This window comes from Prunus dulcis, chromosome 1, assembly GCF_902201215.1.
Source record: "Prunus dulcis chromosome 1, ALMONDv2, whole genome shotgun sequence".
Classification (NCBI taxonomy): Eukaryota; Viridiplantae; Streptophyta; class Magnoliopsida; order Rosales; family Rosaceae; genus Prunus; species Prunus dulcis.
The window spans coordinates 19,222,937-19,242,120 of NC_047650.1; the positions used below are offsets into that span (position 1 = coordinate 19,222,937).

At 34.8% G+C, this 19,184-nt stretch overlaps 1 protein-coding gene across 1 annotated transcript; it reads right to left on the reverse strand.

Moving 5' to 3' along the window:
- Positions 1 to 2,157: 2,157 nt before the first annotated feature.
- LOC117616815 (selenoprotein F) lies at positions 2,158 to 5,214 on the reverse strand. The gene is made up of 4 exons (XM_034346244.1): positions 4,896 to 5,214; positions 4,065 to 4,123; positions 2,851 to 3,032; positions 2,158 to 2,510 (listed from the first exon to the last, which is right to left on the reverse strand). The coding sequence occupies exons 1-4, from the start codon at positions 5,053 to 5,055 to the stop codon at positions 2,438 to 2,440; spliced, it is 474 nt and encodes a 157-aa protein (XP_034202135.1). The 5' UTR covers positions 5,056 to 5,214; the 3' UTR covers positions 2,158 to 2,437.
- Positions 5,215 to 19,184: the final 13,970 nt, after the last annotated feature.

Consider the following 19,184-nt stretch of genomic DNA (forward strand, 5'->3'; position numbering starts at 1 on the left):
GAAAGTTCTTTTCATAATCCTATTTAATACTTTGGTTAAAGATTTCTTGAATAATATTTTTAGAGTATTGTCTCTTTTTATTAAGAGTAGAGATCCCTTGTTGTACATTCATATGTCTCTCTATGAACTAATTGAGAATCCCGATAATACATTCGAGTCATATATCTTGATATAAGCGTATAACATTCTCAAAGACAAGCTACGTGTTCGTAAAACAATAATGATGTCTCACGTTTGAGTACTAACTTGCATTAATTGCAACTTAGAATTTTCATTTGACACGTGACTAAAATTTCCATACAAGAATTATTGGTCGATCGCATTCAGTGGACTCAATCCCCATTGAACACCTATACACTTATCTTAGTGTCTCTACGCGAATGAATTGAAACTAATCACCCTCTTGATTGAGCAGACATAGTGTGTACCAATCTTTATGGATTTAAGACCAAACTAATGTAGAACATATGGCTGAACAGATCAAGGAGCAACTGTACAAGCGAATACATCGTCGAAGTAGGACAATCTAGTCCATGCAGATTTGGGCTTCGAGCTCAGAATTAGGCTCATGACATGTCGTTACGAAGAGAACGACGAGCTCTTCTTTACGGTTACATATTTTTGGCCAAATTCCAATATATTTCTTTGTCTTAACAGCATTTTAAGTTTCAGGGATAATTTGAGAATTTTGTTAATTTCCATTTTTACTTCCAATTAGGGTTTCCTAGCAAGCCTAGGATTGTTAAGTATAAAAGGGACACATTAGCGTGTCTTTGGATTATTATTCATATTTTGATTCAATAAAACTTGAGGTATTACTCAAACTCCTGATGGAATCCAAATTACTGGTGAATTACGAAGTTGTCGTTAAAGAGTTATCATTTGATTTCCCTCTTTATTACATCATGTCATTAGATGTATTCTTTGTAAAGCATTGACAGAGACGGTATATGTGTTAGCTTTATTTTTAATATTTCAACCATATTTGACTGACTGGCCGGCTCCATATAAAGGTGCCACTAGCGTATGATTAACATGGGATGGACAACGGGGGCTTTGCCTTGAAAACCAGAGATCTCAAGTTCAAATTCCCACAACATCATAATTATGTGTATGCGAGAAATCTTCCTTATAGTTTGGATTGTCACGTGTACTTTAAAAGAAAAAAGTGAACATGGGATGGATGATTAAAGCATTTATAGAACTTTAAATTCCATATGTTCAGGTTGTATCTTTTTAAATTCCATGCCTAGTTAGCCAAACAAGAAATTTTTACCAACATTAACTTCCATTTTGAAATTCTCTTGTACTTTTATCGTTAGTGGCCCTGAAAGCCTAAACCATGTCCCACACAAGAATCCAAGCATGAATTTTCTTTTTTCTTTCGCCTGATGGGAAAACCATAATATTGAAATCCACCCAAAATTAAAGCTTTAATCGTCAAAATAAAACACCATGTACCACACACAATAATCCAAGCATGATTTTAAATTAATCGTCAAAATGAAATTAAAAAAAAAAAAGAAAAAGAAAAAAGAGAGAGACCCATGAGGTTAAGGAGATGATCGACTTGATTTAAAACCCCATAAGAAAGAACTTGATTTAAAAACCAAGAAGAATAATATTGGAAATTTTAAAAGAACTAGATTCAAATCCCAGAAGAAGAGAAACTTGATTTGTGGGAAGGACCTCAGCAAAAGAAGACGTACGAGGAGGCAAGTTTTGAACGAAAGTCAAGAAAATCCAAGCACAGAAGAACCAAGCAGAGAATCAGGATATCTAAGTTTTAGTTTCATATAAGAGAGGTTATTTATCCATCCCTACAATCTGTATTAGATGAGAAAGGAATTTGATATCCAATAACTGGCATAATACAAGAAACTCACTATAAGACCAAGACTTAGCTACCATTTCTAAAGGGCATGTCTTTTAATACAGAACTAATATCATGCAATTGCCTGACATCCCTGGGTGATCTCTATAATATTAATGTTGGAAGATCCAAATCCATAGATTCATCACACCATTTACGTATAAAGTAAGAATTATCGGTGCAACTGTAAGAAATCTTCTGAGTCTATAAACATGCATTTGCAAAATAACTTAATACTCATCTCTGGAATAAATACACAAGGTTAAAATTTTCAAATGTTCGTATTTTCTCTCGTCAAAGGGGTTGCTACTACCATATTGCCAATAAATTCAAACTATGTTTAAGCGATACAAGCATTCCAATTAAGTTTGAGCAAAGTTGCCCCCGACCCCTCAAAGCAATAAGCCACAGTCAGGTCATGTCAAGTTTATTGTATCAAGATTCAAGAATGCACACACAGCAAGCAAAAAAGGAAGAAGATTCATTTGTCCAGTACCACAGTTCTTTTAGAAATACATGACAGTTAAGATACAGATTAAGGCAGTGACAGAGGATTACAAGCATTCAGATTGCTGAAGCACGCTTTACCTTCCCTTGCAGAAACTGCAGTATATGTTCACGCTTCCAATTGTCAATCCTGTGATAGAGATAAAAAAGAATATTTGTAATAAGTTGGAAACTCAATTTTCCCCATAGAACAAATGGAGATTAAAATTCTAACCAAACTAGGTATCATATCATTATTCCTTACTAAAACCTAAGCAATGGCTATAGATTCTTATTGTTACCAGATTCCAGATTTACACACAGGTTTAGGCAGCATTCAGTGTTGGATAAAGGTATTATCATGCAAAAACAATAAAAAACACAAAAGCATGTAACTCAAATGGGGCTGTCCAAACTATGAGAAACCACAAGAAAGAAAATGGGAGGGCATATGCCCACGGCTCCTATGTGAATGGCAAATAGACACTCACCTTATTGTTTCCTTATGTTCATCTGCATCATCTAGCAAGATCAACTTTGGTGGAGAATTGAAAATGTATTGAACTTTGACCGAAGGAAACCGATCCTTCTCTTCTTCAATGAAGCCAACAATTTCCGGATAGAATACCAGTTTCCTCATGCAGACCTCCAGAATGGCACCAGAATAGGTAACCTGTATTTGCAGTCACATTAAGCATTTCCTTTTCTGTTCAATAAAGGGTCAGTAGATTGAAGTCTTGGATGGTAATTACAATTTGCAGAATTATGTTATGTGAAGAGATAAATATAATTTTTATTATATACTATAAGTCATGATTAAAATTCTCAAAACATCCAAAGTGGCCCCAACTTTCCAATAGCGCTTGTCCACCAAATCTTGACACATTTTAAAAAAATTATCTTGCAAAAAGAAAACTTTATCACTTTTTCTTTGATCTAAAATAGTTCTGACATGAAAATAGCAATTCTCATGGAACCATAAATTGTGGAATTAAAGAATTCCAATACTACACTTTTATTATTATTATCTTTTATTTCAAAGGAACCTTAAAATTTGTTTAATTGTACTAGTATATGAAGTTTTTTACTAAGGGAATTTATTAAAATGGTTATAGAGGAATGGTGCAGATCAGCAAAGATTGATTTACAATCTATAATTATGAAAGTTCCCATACGTACAAAGGCATATTTTAGAGCGAGTCAGCAGGCCAGAAGTTTCAAACAGCCATGTACCACCCCAAAGGCACACGTTAAGCACCAATTTCCCAGCATAATGAAAACAAGATTAAACTAAGGGCAAAAGAACAAACTGCTGGTCATCCAAGAACGTACAAGACCAGAACTCAAGTGAATACACATTAAAAAGTTTCCAAATGCTAACTTAAGAATCACACTCTTTGGCTGACACCACACAGTATCCCATTTATCTTTAGTTTTTTCATTCTGGATGCAGGTTAGTCAAATCATTTAATAAACTTCGTGGAAATTTGTTGCGACATATTTTATGCAACACATTAACTTATACGTCACCCCCTACCCACGTGCCCATGTCTATCTAATAAAACTATGCACATTTTACAGGTTAGAGTTACTTTGAACCCAAAAAAAAAAAAGGAAGGAAATTTCTAATTACACCTTTCAGACTCGAAAGTATACGGGTAAATTAAAACATAATTTCAACTTCCACAAATCATCATGTGTATACCTTGCTGATGGAATCATCAGAATCCTCAGTGCAACACTTCCTACAGTCCGATACCAACTCTGCAATCAAAACTAGGACTTCAGTACATTATAAAATTATAATCATGCTGAAAGTAATATTCAAGGTTCTCATATTCCATCCCCTAACCTGTTAAGTTACAGTTAAAAGACCACTTGCATTCACCTTATATTTAGTCCATAGATTTGTCATATAACGCACACAGCCTTCACAACGACCTCAAGTTTCTCATCAAAATTCCATTGTCTCCTCACAAGTTTTCTTCATTTCGTTTCCTTAGTGTTTTGAATAATGTTATTTCCTTGCCAGCTTTGTAGTTCTAGTTCCATTTATATTACTTGGTACTGAACATATTTCAAGCTCAAGGTTCATATAGTTCTTGATCCTCTTAATATGTATGTGCTAATTTCTACAATTGAAAATTGTCAAGCCAAAGTTGCCAACTCCAAGAAATGGACACCTCTAAAGATCTCAAATTCCTATGACAGTTAATGATGCATCCTAAATTTCTATGAAATACCCTTAATATGAGAACAAAGAGACTCTTGTAGTATCAGTAAATGGGTGTCTCTGAAACCCCAAAAAGCTCCAATTTTAAATCAAGCAAAACACTTTTACGCCATAATCCTCAAAGCCCGTCAATAACCCACAAATAACGCAGCGACCAACAAAACAAAATAAAAATGAAGTGCGGGAAATTGGGATTACAAAGATAGCTAGCAAGTAACAGTTAAAACAAACAAATGCAGAAAAGACATGGAACCGGGATTTAGTTGTTGAGGAAGAAGGAGAGAGGAAATTTTGACGGGTTACCTTGGTCTTTAACGTACTCAGCCAAACTGTTACAATCCGAGCACAAAGCAAGCCCTGTGAAGCCAAGATTCTCACATTCCCTAGTGCTCAGCTGCTCTTTCGATGCGCCTAAAGGTACTGCCACCCCCAACACCACCAACATAGCGATCAAGGCTCCCATCTCTACAAGTCTTTCTTTCTTCAGAGGTCAGGAGACTCAGGACTCTAAGAGGCTCAGAGAACAAAACAGTGGCGTGCGAAGTAAGAGGAGACCATTTGGGCCTTTGTTTTTTTCGTTTTGGGCTTTCAGCATCGCAGCACAGTACGGTTGAAATATGGAGCATTTTTGCTCATCACTTTAACTCAATGTGTATCAACATCCTTTTGAACACTTGACACGTGTCTATAGATATAATCATGGTTCCACAAATACAAAGTAAAAGTAAACCATGGATATATATAGACACGTATCAAATATTGATAAGAATAGTAAAAATACACATTAAATTAACGTGCTGACCAAAAATATCTCCTGGGAGTTTTCATTATCACCCAACAATTTTATCACGACAGTCGACATTTTATTTTAAATGTGAATTTTCTTTTGACGAGATTAAAAAAAGTCCCTAAAATACAAGCCACTCTTAAAACCGTCTTGCATTTTTTCAAAAAGACAAAAATGAGCACACGTACGTAATAAAAAAACTTGCATGTCGTGCTCCTTACACTCTACTAAAGATAAGGCATCTTTGTAGTGTGTTATTTCCCTCTTTTTGAATGTTTTTGTTTGTGGCGCATGTGAAATCTTACTTTTTTAGTATGCATGTGATGTGTAAATGGAAGTGATATGGTGTGCAAGTAATGTGAAGTAGAAGTGTTGGAGTGTTTTTGGTATAAGTACAACAATGTTGTATATGTACGGGAGAAACCCCCAAAGTGAGGCGTATTTGAGAATAATAACTCTCGGTTCGGTGCTCTCTCTTTGGCTTTCAATAAAACTATCATTTGCTTTCAATACACTCTCTCTCTCTCAATTCATACTAACAATTCTAAGTTCCAAGCAATATCAGCACCAACATCACGTAAGTAAGTCTTTTTTATCTTTTATTTTTTGGTTTTCTCAAGCAAACTTTTTAGTCCAAAACAGATCAACACTATTTTAGTTTTATTATTATCTTGCTAAATGATGAGTATATTTTATATTATATATTTAACCTCATTCTTAGTATATTTTGAAAGAATTTTGATACTTTGAATTATATTTTCAATATAGGACTTTCGATTTCCTCTAGAGCAAAACATAATCAAATGGACGAATTTTGGAGTCATTCCAGTTGGAGGACGTTCGTGAGCCACTTAGCTTGATTGTATCGAAATTTCAGATTATTTTCTGGCAATAAAATAAAGGAGCAGTACGCGGTGCTGGAATAGTGATGTTTTGGGCTTTTATTGCATTTTGGGAGCCCAAGATGACCTCGGATGGGTTCGTGACCTTCTGGAAAAGTGTTCAGAATATTTTTATCTTTAAAACAAGCTATCTTGGGCCAGATTTGGAGAAGATTTGAGGCAAAAACGTGGCTGGGCAGATTTTGGACAGATTCTCCTAATTCATTTTGGACTTTATTTTATATTATTACTTTATTTTACTTAGTTTCCTTGTGGGGATTGGGCAGTTAGGTTTTGGGATGTATTTAAGCTCCTTCTCACAGCAATTTTAAGACTTCTCTTTTGGCTCTTGAAAGTAGAGAGCAATTGCTAGGGTTTTGGAGTGTTGCGACTTTCAGGTGTTTTTATTCCCATTCATTCGAATGATATTTTCTTTGATTTTAGTTATGAATATGCGTAACTAATTCCTTTTGCTAGGGTGATGGCTTGAACCTTAGCATGAATATGTGATTTTTATTTAATTGCTTATGATGAGTTCATGCCTACTTTGAATTGTTAATCACTGTTTTAAAATATCTAATTGTCTTAATGCCTGATCACCATTAGGATCTTTAGAAAAGTAATTGCATGCAATTTTGGTCGGAAGGTTCCCTGAAATTGATCCTAGCTTCTTGTGATTAATAATTGTAATTTCACTTAAGATTAACACCACGTCTTAAGGGTTGCATGATTTTTCAAAGAGTTTTCACAAAACTTAATGAGTCTTTCATGTTCAAATTTGATCCGAACGTCCGGACGGGTTGCATGTTGGATATACGTTCTGTTTAGAGGGTCCAAGTAGAATATACATTAGAAAAACCTAACCTTCAAAGTGGCATGTGCAAATAATAAGTAATTAGTAAAAGTTCATAGGATTGCGAGGTGATGGTGAAACCCTAGTTCTTTTATAAATTGTATTTCAAACCCTTTTCTTTCAATTGTAATTGTTTTTGTTTGGGCTCAATTTGGCACACCCAGCCCAACAATACAAGAGCCCAGAATAACAAAAGCCATAGGATCCAAAATCTGGACTGTGCAAAACAGAAATCAAAGGCCCAAAGTCCAAAAAAGCCTAGCCCAAGATTTATCAAAATATGGCAGGTAGACTTGGGCCCCCAAAAAAAGAAAAGCAACCAGCCTTGGGCTCCAGAAAAATCAAAGCGGGCTCAGTGTAATTAAAAAGAAGAGAAACCCAAAAATTGGAGGCAAACCCACGTGATCTCCTGACTTGGAAAAGTCAACAATTTCAACGATCACAAAAAGTTGATTGAGAATTAATTTAAAGCAGTTCAGTAGCAACAAGACTTCTCTGAATCTCTGCCATCAGAAAATCAAAATCCCTTTTATATATTTAGAAATAATGTTTCTACTCCAAAGAGGGTGATCCTTCAAAGAGATAAGCAGGCTATGTTCTTGAAAAGAGATAAGCAGGAGGACAGGGAGTTGTTCAAACTGGGAAATCAAACTAACCATCACGATTTGAGCTCTCACAAGGGGCAGTTGGAATTAAAGAGAAGTTAGGTCCTCTTTCAAAAATGAAGAAGTGATTTGTCTTAAAGACTAACCACTCAGGGCTTATCTGCCAGAAGTGATGAACCCCTTTTTTTTCTTTGCATTTAATGAAAGATCTTTTGAGAATTTTGCCGCCCATTATGAAAAGAAAGAAGCCCTACTCCAAAGCATTTCTTATAAATATGAGAGGGGGTGAACAGGGCAAAGGACACACTCATTTCAACAATCAATCAAATAATCAAAAATCAACCAAAGGCAAAAAACTCAAAATGTTCACTTGATCACTGAGAACCTTCAAACAAATTGGAGCAACCAAATGCTCATTTGAGCCACAAAAGAAGCCAGCTATAGATCAGAACTTCCAAAGTTCAGACTTACAGAAATAAGTCATTCAAAACGAGACTTCTCTCGTTACAAATTTGGTTCAGCAAAAGCCAAGACAAGCAGAGTTTGAGTTTTCACAAATATGAAAACCTCAACAAATTTTACAGTGCAGTTCCAGCTTATTAAGTCCTCAAGTCCAGCCACTTCTGCCCCTTCAGACTGAAGAAGCCTCAGTTCTGCCCGTTCAAAAGCCTCCCAAGGCTTGAAGTAGATTAAAGCTCTGCCAAAATTGAACTTCGGTATCGATTTACAGCTGAAGCTAAGCAGTTGAAGTTGTTAACAGCTCAGTCCAACACAGACATACTCAGTCCAGCACGGATCAGAAGTTTTTACCCAGGCAGAAATGGAATTCCAGCCGTCTTTTTGTCTTTCTAGAGTTGATTTTTCCCTTTTTAATTCTGTAGAAGGCAGTTCTGCCTAAAACAGTCCACTTTATTATCATCTATTTTGGCCAGAACTACCAATTTTATACTGTGATAAATTATGAAGTCCTCACCAGTCTGAGGCAGGAAAAGAACTTACTTGGGAGATATTTCTCACCCAAATTCACAATCGCTTGTTTAGAAATCAGTAACTTAGGGCGCAAGTTATCTGTTTCAAAGAAGTCTGCTAGGATTTTTTATTGCTAGCAGTGGCACGCTCGCACACCAAAGAAAGTTATTTTGTTGACCAGTCAATGGTTTTCAAGGCAATGGGGAACTTTGCCCTTCCATCACAGGAGCAAACATAAAACGGGTGAACAGTTTTTAGTATCAACCAAATTCATAATCATCTTTCTTAACCTTTTATTTTAAGTAGTTATTTGGAAATTGTTTTTACTTAAATTGCTAATTAGTCCTTGAGGAAAACGACCTTGCATGAGCATCTATACTACAATAGCCTTGTATTCTTGCAAGTATTTTATGTGATTTTAACCCTATTTGCACAGGTACTAAAAATCCTATCACTAAACTAACGATCATCCCTCTTTGAGCACTCAATTTTAGTTAAACGCTTGTTATATAATTAACTGGATGTCAATCACAGAACCCTGAGTTCTACACCAATGACCGTGTAAGTGAAGAAAACTTTAGACTGAACTTAAAGATTCATTAAAAATATACACGATAAAACTTTTAGATATGGGAACGGAAGAAAAGAATTGAAATCATGACTTCAGAAACAAAATCTTTACCCAAGTATCTTAAGCCAAGTGATAGATGTGCCACTTTAAAATCCTACAATCCTTATACTTATATAATCCCACACACTTGAGTGAACATCAAAGCCCTCACTTTCTCTCTCTCTCTATGGGCGCCCCTATGTATTATTGGGCTTGTTGGGTCTTTTATTTTATGTTGTCATGTACAACATAACTTAAAGGCTCAAAGGATCCAAGCCTAATGGGCCTTAGGAATCTGAAACTCTTTAATGCCCAAGTTGAACATCCTATGTTTGAGTGATTAATTAATTCTTTTAATTAATGTGTGCCATAATCCATCACCATTTTGATTGACTTAATCCTCTTCTTTGGTTTTACAAACTTTCTATCTCAATTGGTGTGTGATCCATTAGGTTCTAATTAGTTAGGCAGTGGACGATTAGAACTCTTATTTTATGTTGTGAATTAAAACTCCTTTTTAATTCTTTCTTTTATAAGGGCACAGTTATGGTATATCATCAAAGCTTTCACAAGCTATGAGTGACCCCTAACAGTATATCATGACTACCCAAGCCAAAATAAAAAATGCAGACGACCTATTCAATTGGAATTACAATGCAATATGATCGTTCTCTTTTCCAAATAATCATTAATCAGATTAATAGGATACAGAATTTATGTGAAATCCCTAATGTGATTATTCACTACTTATATGATTCACTTGAGCATGATTAGAAACACCTTCCTTATGCAGGCTCACTACTATGGCAAGAGATAGTTAATCTCATATTCCTTTACATTGCTTTATCTTTATCTCATATTCTTTGGACTTATTGTTTAAGCAGATAACGATTAAGGAGACATTTTTTTAATTAAAGAATAAACTTGCCATTATGGTTAACCATAAGAGATAATGAAATATCCACAAAGTTACGTCATATGTTTGACTTTAGGGCATATTCCAACATTAAGTTGGTCTTTTTTGCAGTTCTATATGCAAGGCCCATGTTCTAGTCTTGGTATTATAATAACCATTTGACTACCATGAGGATAGAAGTCACTAATACATCTGTTAAAAACCACATCATCAATATTTGTTAATCACTTGTTAATTATCTGTTAATCATCTGTTATGCATATTGAATCATATGTTAAGAGTTTCTTTGTAGGTTTAGAGCTTGGTGGACACTCATTAGAATAAGACAAATGTTACAACAACTTAGAAAACAAAAAGTTGCATATCAAGCATAAATTAAGAGTTTAGAAGAGTTATTTGTTACGCCCTGGACTCGGGGTACGGTGGAAATCCCGCACAAGGTGCGTGAGAAAATAAAATAAAATATAAAGGCCAATACATGGTTAACATAAACTTTTCTTATAAAAATAGCTCTAAAATCTTACAAATGTACCAAAAATAAGTAACATTGTACCACTCTCATCTAATTCAATTTCAGCTCGCCTATCATCCGTCTTTTGGGTTTTAAGCATGCCAGTTCTATAAAGGGGCGAGCGAAACCACAGCTCAGTAGGGATATAAACCTTATGAAAGTAAATTGATATAACTAAATTAAATGAAAAGCAATCACATAGTTAAATAATGTATCAATGATAATAATGCATGTATGGTCTTTGTCTATTCCCGTTAATTCATATAACTGGACAAGCAAATCTCGCACGTCCCATACCATGCTTATACCACTTGGTCCCCAATGCCCATTTATATGAATTAACACCCATCTCAACCATCCCATCATTCCCGTTTTGTTAGTCATCTTGTCTAAGCCATTGATCTCCAAGCCCAAATCACCCAATCGACAATTATACCGCTGATATCCTTTTCTACTGTGCACACGGGCTCGCTTGAACTTGGTCCCTACCAGTAGTGGAGCTAGAAAATTTTCACAGAGGGGGCTCCTCTCATATATTGAAGTATAAAGTTTCTTCAGGGTGACAATCAATCAAATTTATTACTTTAAACAAAATCTCTGTTTTAATTTCTATACTCCATTATTTTACATGTTACATTACCTATCTACTTATCATCAATCCTGACAAACAATAAAATGAAATGTACTTTATCAAAGATACACACTAGGAAAATTTCAATGGTAATTTATAGGGCTGTGAGGTTGAACCGCAATAACCGGAAAAACTCGATTTCTGATCGAGTTTTATGGATGACAAACCGTCGTTGATTGGAAAGTCAATGCCGTTGCGGTCAAACAATCAGACTGATTAGTGCCAGTACCAGATTTGGTATCTGGAAACCAACACCGTCGGCTACCACAACCGACCATGCATATTAGAAATAATAAAAAAATTGAAACTTTCCTGAGCAACTTCCCATCCCCAACCTTCCCCCTCTCATTTTTTCTCTCCCACTCTCCCCTTGTGAGAAAGAGATGTTGGCAGAAAAATAGGAAATATGAATTTAAATTATAATAATTCTCAACAAAATTGTAATCATCAAATATACAACAAATTTACGTGGAATTAATTTAAATCAACAAATACAAATGTGTAGAAATATTGACAACTTTAGTGATTGAGGCTTGCAAGAATTGCAATGTCCTGAAGACAGATTTCACTCATGCCCTAGTGCTCGTAGTTCTATAGGCATCAATCTCCCAGGATTCAACAATCGATAATTCTAAATTAAAGCACTTCAATTTAAGACTCTAGCGAACTAATTATATATTTGTAATCTCAAGGCAAAATTAGGAAGAATTTAACAATAGAGTACTAGGGATACTCTTTGTTTTTCATGGGTAAGAACTCTCTTCATTCTATATCTCAAGTCGGTGAGGGTGTTTGGTTTATATAAAACTCATTACACCTCTTATTGAAACATAAGTAGCTTTTCATTTGAAAAGCTACAGACACAACTCTATAGAAACAAGATCACTTGATCATATGAATTCCATCGTTTAATTATTAATAACTGCACTTTAAAGGATAACTAAGTGTAAAACAAGTACTAAGACACACGACACTTATTTTTCATTCAGTATAGAAATTAAATATTATTAAATAATATACAATTTCCAATAAGAGAGAAAGAGCAGAAAGAGTTTGAGAGAAGAGAATGGGAGAAAGAGAAGAGGGAGAATGAGGAAAAGAGTAGGGATCTGGTAAAACAAAAAATGGCTGAGAAGAGGGAGGAGAAAGAGAAATACTGATGTTTAAAGAAAAAAAAAAAGAAAAAAAAGAAACCCGTGAGTTTTGGCTTCTGATGTGGTGTGGCCTGAATGGTTCTTTGAATAAAAAAAAAATCATTGATACCCTAGTGTGTATATATATATATATATATATATATATATATATATATATATATTTATTTAATACAATATGTAAAGGATTAAAAAAAAAAAAAAAAACAAGTCAAAAAAATGGTTAAGTGAGAGGGAGTAGGCAACGACATGTGAAAACAAAAAGAAAGGAACTTAAGAGTATCCGCAATAGTTGTTCAATAGTTCAATGTAATATTTTAATTTTTTGAACTATTTTGGTATCTATTGAATTGAACTGTAGATTTATTTGCAATGGTACAGTTCAATAGATTCAGATCAATAGTTATGTCTTTTTTAAGTACCCAAATAAAATGGATAAATTTAATAACACTAAAAATTGTACTACTGAAATATTCTCAAAGAGATCTTTAAAAAGAAACTAATTTTGAATATATTTGAAAAAACAATTAATTTCATGCAAAATTTGTATATTTGATATTTTTTTTTCCAAAAATATAGACAAAGAAAGATTCAAGTATGCATGTAATAACCCGGTCCTAAATAATTTTTTAGTTATTAATTTATTTAGGTAAAAGACTATTTGTCCGTGGAATATTTTATTAGTATAAAAGTTGAATTTTTAATTGGGAAGGAATTTGGAAATTTCAATTGTACCATTGCATAGAGCACATCGAGATGAGTCCATAGACATGTAGTGGGCTCAAATATGAGTTGTATCGAGATACGATCAAAATTTAAGTAGGAGCAAAATCGTAATTTTTCGAAACTGGTTTTTAAAAATCAGAATCTCTCTCTCTCTCTCTCTCTCTCTCTCTTTCCCCACGAGCAGACCCCCATCCCCGACTGTTTGTTTAGCCGTAAGGCCCTCCTAGCCACCGCCGCTTGCACCGGCTGCCATCTGAGCTGGGACCGGTCCCGAAATGACCGGCCAGACTCCGTCGTCCTACCCCACCTTGTCGCCACCTACACCGCGCTCTTAGGTTGTCAGAAATTCAAGAAATCCGGCCGATTTTGTGTGAGTTTTTCTCTAGCTTGTTCGAACAATTTCGGGCACGAAATCTTGCAATGCAGGTATGCTTTCTCAACCTCTCGAGGTGCTCTAGCTGCTGGTTGTGGTATTTAGGAGAAATTTATGAGTTTTAGAAGGTAATTAAGCGATAATAGTTTGGCCGATTTTTGGCCTCCGATTCCGGCCACTTTCGTTGACGTTTTGGGGTAGGTCCAAGAACAAAAAGTTGTTCCACTCTATGTGCTAATCATGTAGGTATAAGTCTTGACTGGCGGTTTGGAGATTTTTCGATTGCCGGAATTGCGTTGGACACTCACTCACTGCCAGCGCGTGGGCCACTTTTTGTCTGGTCCTAGAGTCCTAAAATCATCCTCATGTCGTCCTGAGCACGACAGTATGTTCGGATATGAATTGGTTATCGTTTGAGTGTCGAACGGATATCGCTTATTAGGCGTTATCCGGGTTCGATATGTTTGGACTGTTGGATCGATCCCAATTTGAAATATGTTGATCTAGGCCTCCCTAGGAGCGTGTAGAAATTTGCGGATCGTGAATCGGAGTCCTGGATGCTCCAATTCAATAATTCAAAGTTTAGGATAAATGATAACCGTTCGATTGGACGATCGTGAGCGATCCGACCGTTCGAGTCAGACCAAACTGGCAAGACATGTCTATGAAACCTTGTTGAACTCATAGGAACTTTCAAATCGAAAATTGGAGGTTGTGGGCCCATCGGCCTCGGTTGACCCAATTTAGAAAGTTTGACCCTCGGTTGACCGTGAGTCTTTCGAGGTAGTTTCACCTTCGAGAAGTGCTAGACGACAGTATAAACGAGGCTTAACTGTTCGTGAATTATTTTGATTACGTTTGGATCATGAGTTATGATATAGTATTTTATTGTTTTCCTGAGTATTATATTAAGATTCAAAGGTTATTTTGCTATTTATTTATTTATTAATGTTATTGTAATTATTATTAAAATAATACTTGACCTAGTGTTATTGGATGATTTAATGCGTATGAGTTATTATGTAATTGCTTTTACTCTCTAAGGATATATTATATTGTGATTAGTTGTGAAGAGTTGAGAAAAGATTTGATATACAGATTTGTGGAATAAGGGGAAAAATTATGATAAGTTTTGGATATGGTTTTCAAACCCACCATAGGAGTACCCCCAGTTGCTTTGAAATAGTTTGGTTATTTTTGATAATCCCCCACGAGTTTCGGGGATGCCTGAACTGTGTGGTGCGAGGATTGCGGCTCGGGTTGACTTGGTGTCTTCGAGGCCTGTGAGGATTGCGGCTCGTGTTGACTTGGTGTCTCCGAGGCCTGCGAGGATTACGGCTCGTGTTGACTTGGTGTCTCCGAGGCCTACGAGGAATGCGGCTCGGTTAACTTTGTGTTTTTGAGGCCTGCGAGGATGGAACTGATAGGATACTTGGAATTAATGGAATATTACTGGAATTGACGGAATATGATTGGAATTGACGGTATATTACTGGAATTGACGGTATATTAAAGGAAATGACGGAATATGAATGGGGGTACGCCTAGGTGGAGAATATTTTGGTTTTTAAGAGGTTTAAACAAAAACTGAGGATTTTATCTTGGTATTTTCGGGTAAAAGTTTTAATAACTATTTTTTTGATTTTATGAGGCAAGTAATGAATGGTTTTGGTTCTTCATTCACGTACATGAGCTTTCTGTGAAATTATTTGTTTTTACATATGATTTACGCAAGTAAAATATAAATTGATTCATGGATTTGAGGAAATTCTTTGAGTAGCCTATTTACGTGTAAATATACTAAGTGAAAGAACTACGTGTGACTTGATCCTTTGTTAAGGGTACGTAGGCAACCTAGAAGTACTAGGTGTAGCCACAAGACCAAGTGATTGAAAAACTATTCAGTTAAGTTATATTGAAATATGTTAACATATTCTTGTTGTTCCATAAATTGGGATCAGTTTCAGTTAGCAGAATGATTTATTTGATTTAAAAAGGCCTGAGGCCATAAAGATGTGAGATTTGGTTGCATGGATTCTATTATTATGCATGTTGAACGGTTGTGGATGTTTAAATTGCTTGTTATACAGGTGGTAAACTTTGTTAGAATTTGGTCAATTGTGCCCGGTACCTGCCAGGTGTCGGACACGCACAAGGTTCGGCTTAAATTCCAAAGTGGAATTTGGGTCGGGTCCTGTCAATGCAAGCTACACATGAGGGATATGCCATAAACCCATGCTTGGTTTTTGTGATTTTCATGAAGAAAACAAAAACTTGACCACATAGAAATAAAACAAGAGGGCTTGACCACATAGACCCATGCTTGGTTTTTTGATTTTCATTCGAGAAATGTTGCCCTTTAATATTTGTTTGAAAATAATGACCATTTCAAAACAAACAAAAAAGAGTTTGTAGTGAATGGAGTAAAGTATACAAATTCTAGTCATATATATAGGAAAAGAATGAGATGAAAAATGGTTAACGGTGAAATTGGTTAATGCTGGTTTTCAATGCTGTTATTTGTTAATATTTGAAAATTAATGGCATAATGCATTAATTGCTGTATTTATATATATATATATATATATATATTTTTTTTATTGGTATGTGGATCTCATGGTTTGTTTATTGCAATTGTAATAGAGGGTTCATCACGTATAGGGGTGTAATTCGGCTGGAACAGATCGAAAACAGGTATTCCTAATTCCGATCCAAAATTTTTCGGAATTGATTTTCAGTTTCGATGTCGATTCCAAAAATTCAGAATATACTAACTTTATTCCGATACGGAATTCTCGGTATTTTCGGAAACTTTCGAAAATCACTATTTTCGGAAATTTTCTGAATATCACTCTATATGCTGAATATCACTTTTTTTTATTTTATTTTTATACTTCCTATATAGTATATATTATATATTACTGATAATTATATGTGTGTTTAGTTAATATAGGGAGAGAGAGTTTTTGTCTCATATAATTAAATGTTTGTTTAATTTTGGGTTGTATAAATATAACTTGGGAAATGTTTTATGTATACACATACATTGTAACAAAAAAAGATACACACATACATTAAAAACAAAATGAAAGTATTTCACGCGGTATTAGTTAATGACAAATTAATGAAAAAATAGTTTGTGATTTGTATATTTGTTCATTCTTAAAAAAGTGTTAGTCTTGCTCTAGACAAGCACCCATATACTCCTATCATGATTCATAAATAACAAGCGCACATAAGAATTTTTGTTATATAATATGTTTATATATAATAACCACACATATGCACTTTTGTTATATTCAAACAAGCATATTAGCCAAAAATACATAGGCTTAAAGTAATATACATACTCCTATACATATGCACATATATGTATATATAATATACCTTTAGTATATATGTAGGCATGTGTATACTTCTTATGTATACATGTATGTGTGTTTTATATATACACATATATAGAATATATAAATATACATGCATTTTTGTTATATAGTATGTTTGGATATAATAACCCCCACATAAATTTATATAAGTATACATGCATTTTTATCCCCTAAACCATATGATCAATTTAATAAATCGTTTAGTGGTATTTGATTCAATTTGAGCTAAAAGCAGAGGAGAAATCAATCCATAGAACTGATAGGAGCATATTTATGCGACTTTGCTATCTTATTTCTTTGCATTTACTTAGTTAATTCCCATTTATTAGAGTGATTTGGCTTATTTTCGTACTATTGTAGGTCCAGATGGCAAGATTGGCAAGAAAGGGCATTTTGGAGCATTTTAGAGCAGTTTTGGACTTGGAATGGATAGCATATGCATGGCGCAAGATGGATGGACGTTTTTGAAGTTCAAAGAGGCTTGAAATGTGCTAAAAAGATGGGGAAATTAATTCAAGAATCAGCTTCTGGGAAGAAACAACCCTAACTGATTTTATTTTATTTTACCTTATCCTAATCCTATTCTACCTAAATTCCAGCAGGAAAAAGGGGGGATTAATTTCAGATTAAGAAACCTAAAAACCTGGTTCTAGAAGAAAGCATTGGGGCCGCACCTCTTTCCTAAAAAGGTGGCGCCTGGGCCCTATCCTTGTTCCTAAATAAATCTGCCAAACAAAACCCTAATTTCTAGGTTTTCTGCTGGGCCCTTTTACCCTAGATCTACCACATATATAAAGGAGGGGTTGCCGTAGGAGAAAGGGGTTCTTGGGTGCCGTAGCAAGAAAGGAGAAAGAGAGAAGAAGAACTTGGAGCCGGAACCTGCTGCATCCATTGGGGTTTTTAGAGTTCTTCCCTTGATTAGTTTAAATGTTTATTCTAGATTGCTTTTCAATTATTATGAACATGTGTGACTGAATCTCTTCTAAGTTAGAGGTGAATTCGAAGCCATGGACATATGTTTTATATGAATTGATTACTTCCAGTTATGGTTTCATAAAGTATGAATGTGATTTACTTTTCTATTTTATTGTGGACTTATTCTTGTATGTTTATTAAGGATGCATACTTAGTTTGTATGCAGGGATTTGATGCTAGAATATAAGAGAATTTCACCTAATCGTTATGAACTTATATTCACAAGTAGTAAAAGTCACTAGTCATGATTGCGTTAAGTAAATTCCTGGCAGGAGTATCATGCTTTTCATAGTTACAAATGCCTTGTCAAGGCTTATGATTTTCATAGAACTTAATGATCTTTGATTTGTTTCTCTATCATGCTGTTCATATAGAGAACTTGATAAGGATAATTTGATTGCATCCCTGAGTCCAATTCAATGAACTTAGGAAGATCTGAGAGTTAATTAGTGCGTTCACAATTAATTTGGGGCTTTGTCATTCATACTTTATAGAAAGAGTAACTGGAGATCGATTTGTGTGCATATGTTCCATGTGTGGAGAAGAATCCTCTAGCTATCCCTTCATCCATATTTCATTCACAACTTAGTTGTTTGCTGCTGTCAGTATTACTTTAGTCTAAATCGTCCAAATCACCGCCCGCCCCCCCTCCCCCCCCAAAATCATTGTTCCTTAACTTAGTTTTCAGTTTAATAAGTTTAATTTGTGTTGATTAGCATCCCTCCTAATCCCCGGAATAGAACGATCCCTACTTACTCATACTACGATTGCATAATTTATAGGGTTTAATTTGTGCGTTAGTTATTTAACATGCCAAGAATACTAACATAATTCAATATTCCAAAATAACAAATTGAAATTACCCCATGAACCATGATCAATGAGAAGTGGTGTGGTCTAGTTTGGAAAACTTTTATCCCCTAAACCATGATCAATTTAATAAATCATTTAGTGGTACAATTTGATTCAATTTGAGTTAAAATAAGAGGAGAATCAAACCATACCAAACTAACATAATTCAACATTCCAAAGTAGTACTAGTCAAAGGAACCTAGCTACAATTATGATAGTTAATAGTCTTATAAATTAATATACTCCAAGGTTTAGCATATATGAATGTTTAGTGTATAGTCATAAAGTAATATATACTCTTATGTTTAGTATACATGTACATTTGAATATTTGTATGTCGGTACTTAAATATAAAAAATAATAAAT

Excerpts from the sequence above, each read along its gene's own strand:
- LOC117616815 (XM_034346244.1), bottom strand. The coding sequence starts at position 5,055 with ATGGGAGCCTTGATCGCTATGTTGGTGGTGTTGGGGGTGGCAGTACCT. Across the intron at positions 3,033-4,064 it reads CTGATGATTCCATCAGCAAG|GTTACCTATTCTGGTGCCAT; the intron begins GTATACACATGA and ends CTGCAAATACAG. Across the intron at positions 2,511-2,850 it reads GAACATAAGGAAACAATAAG|GATTGACAATTGGAAGCGTG; the intron begins GTGAGTGTCTAT and ends TCTCTATCACAG.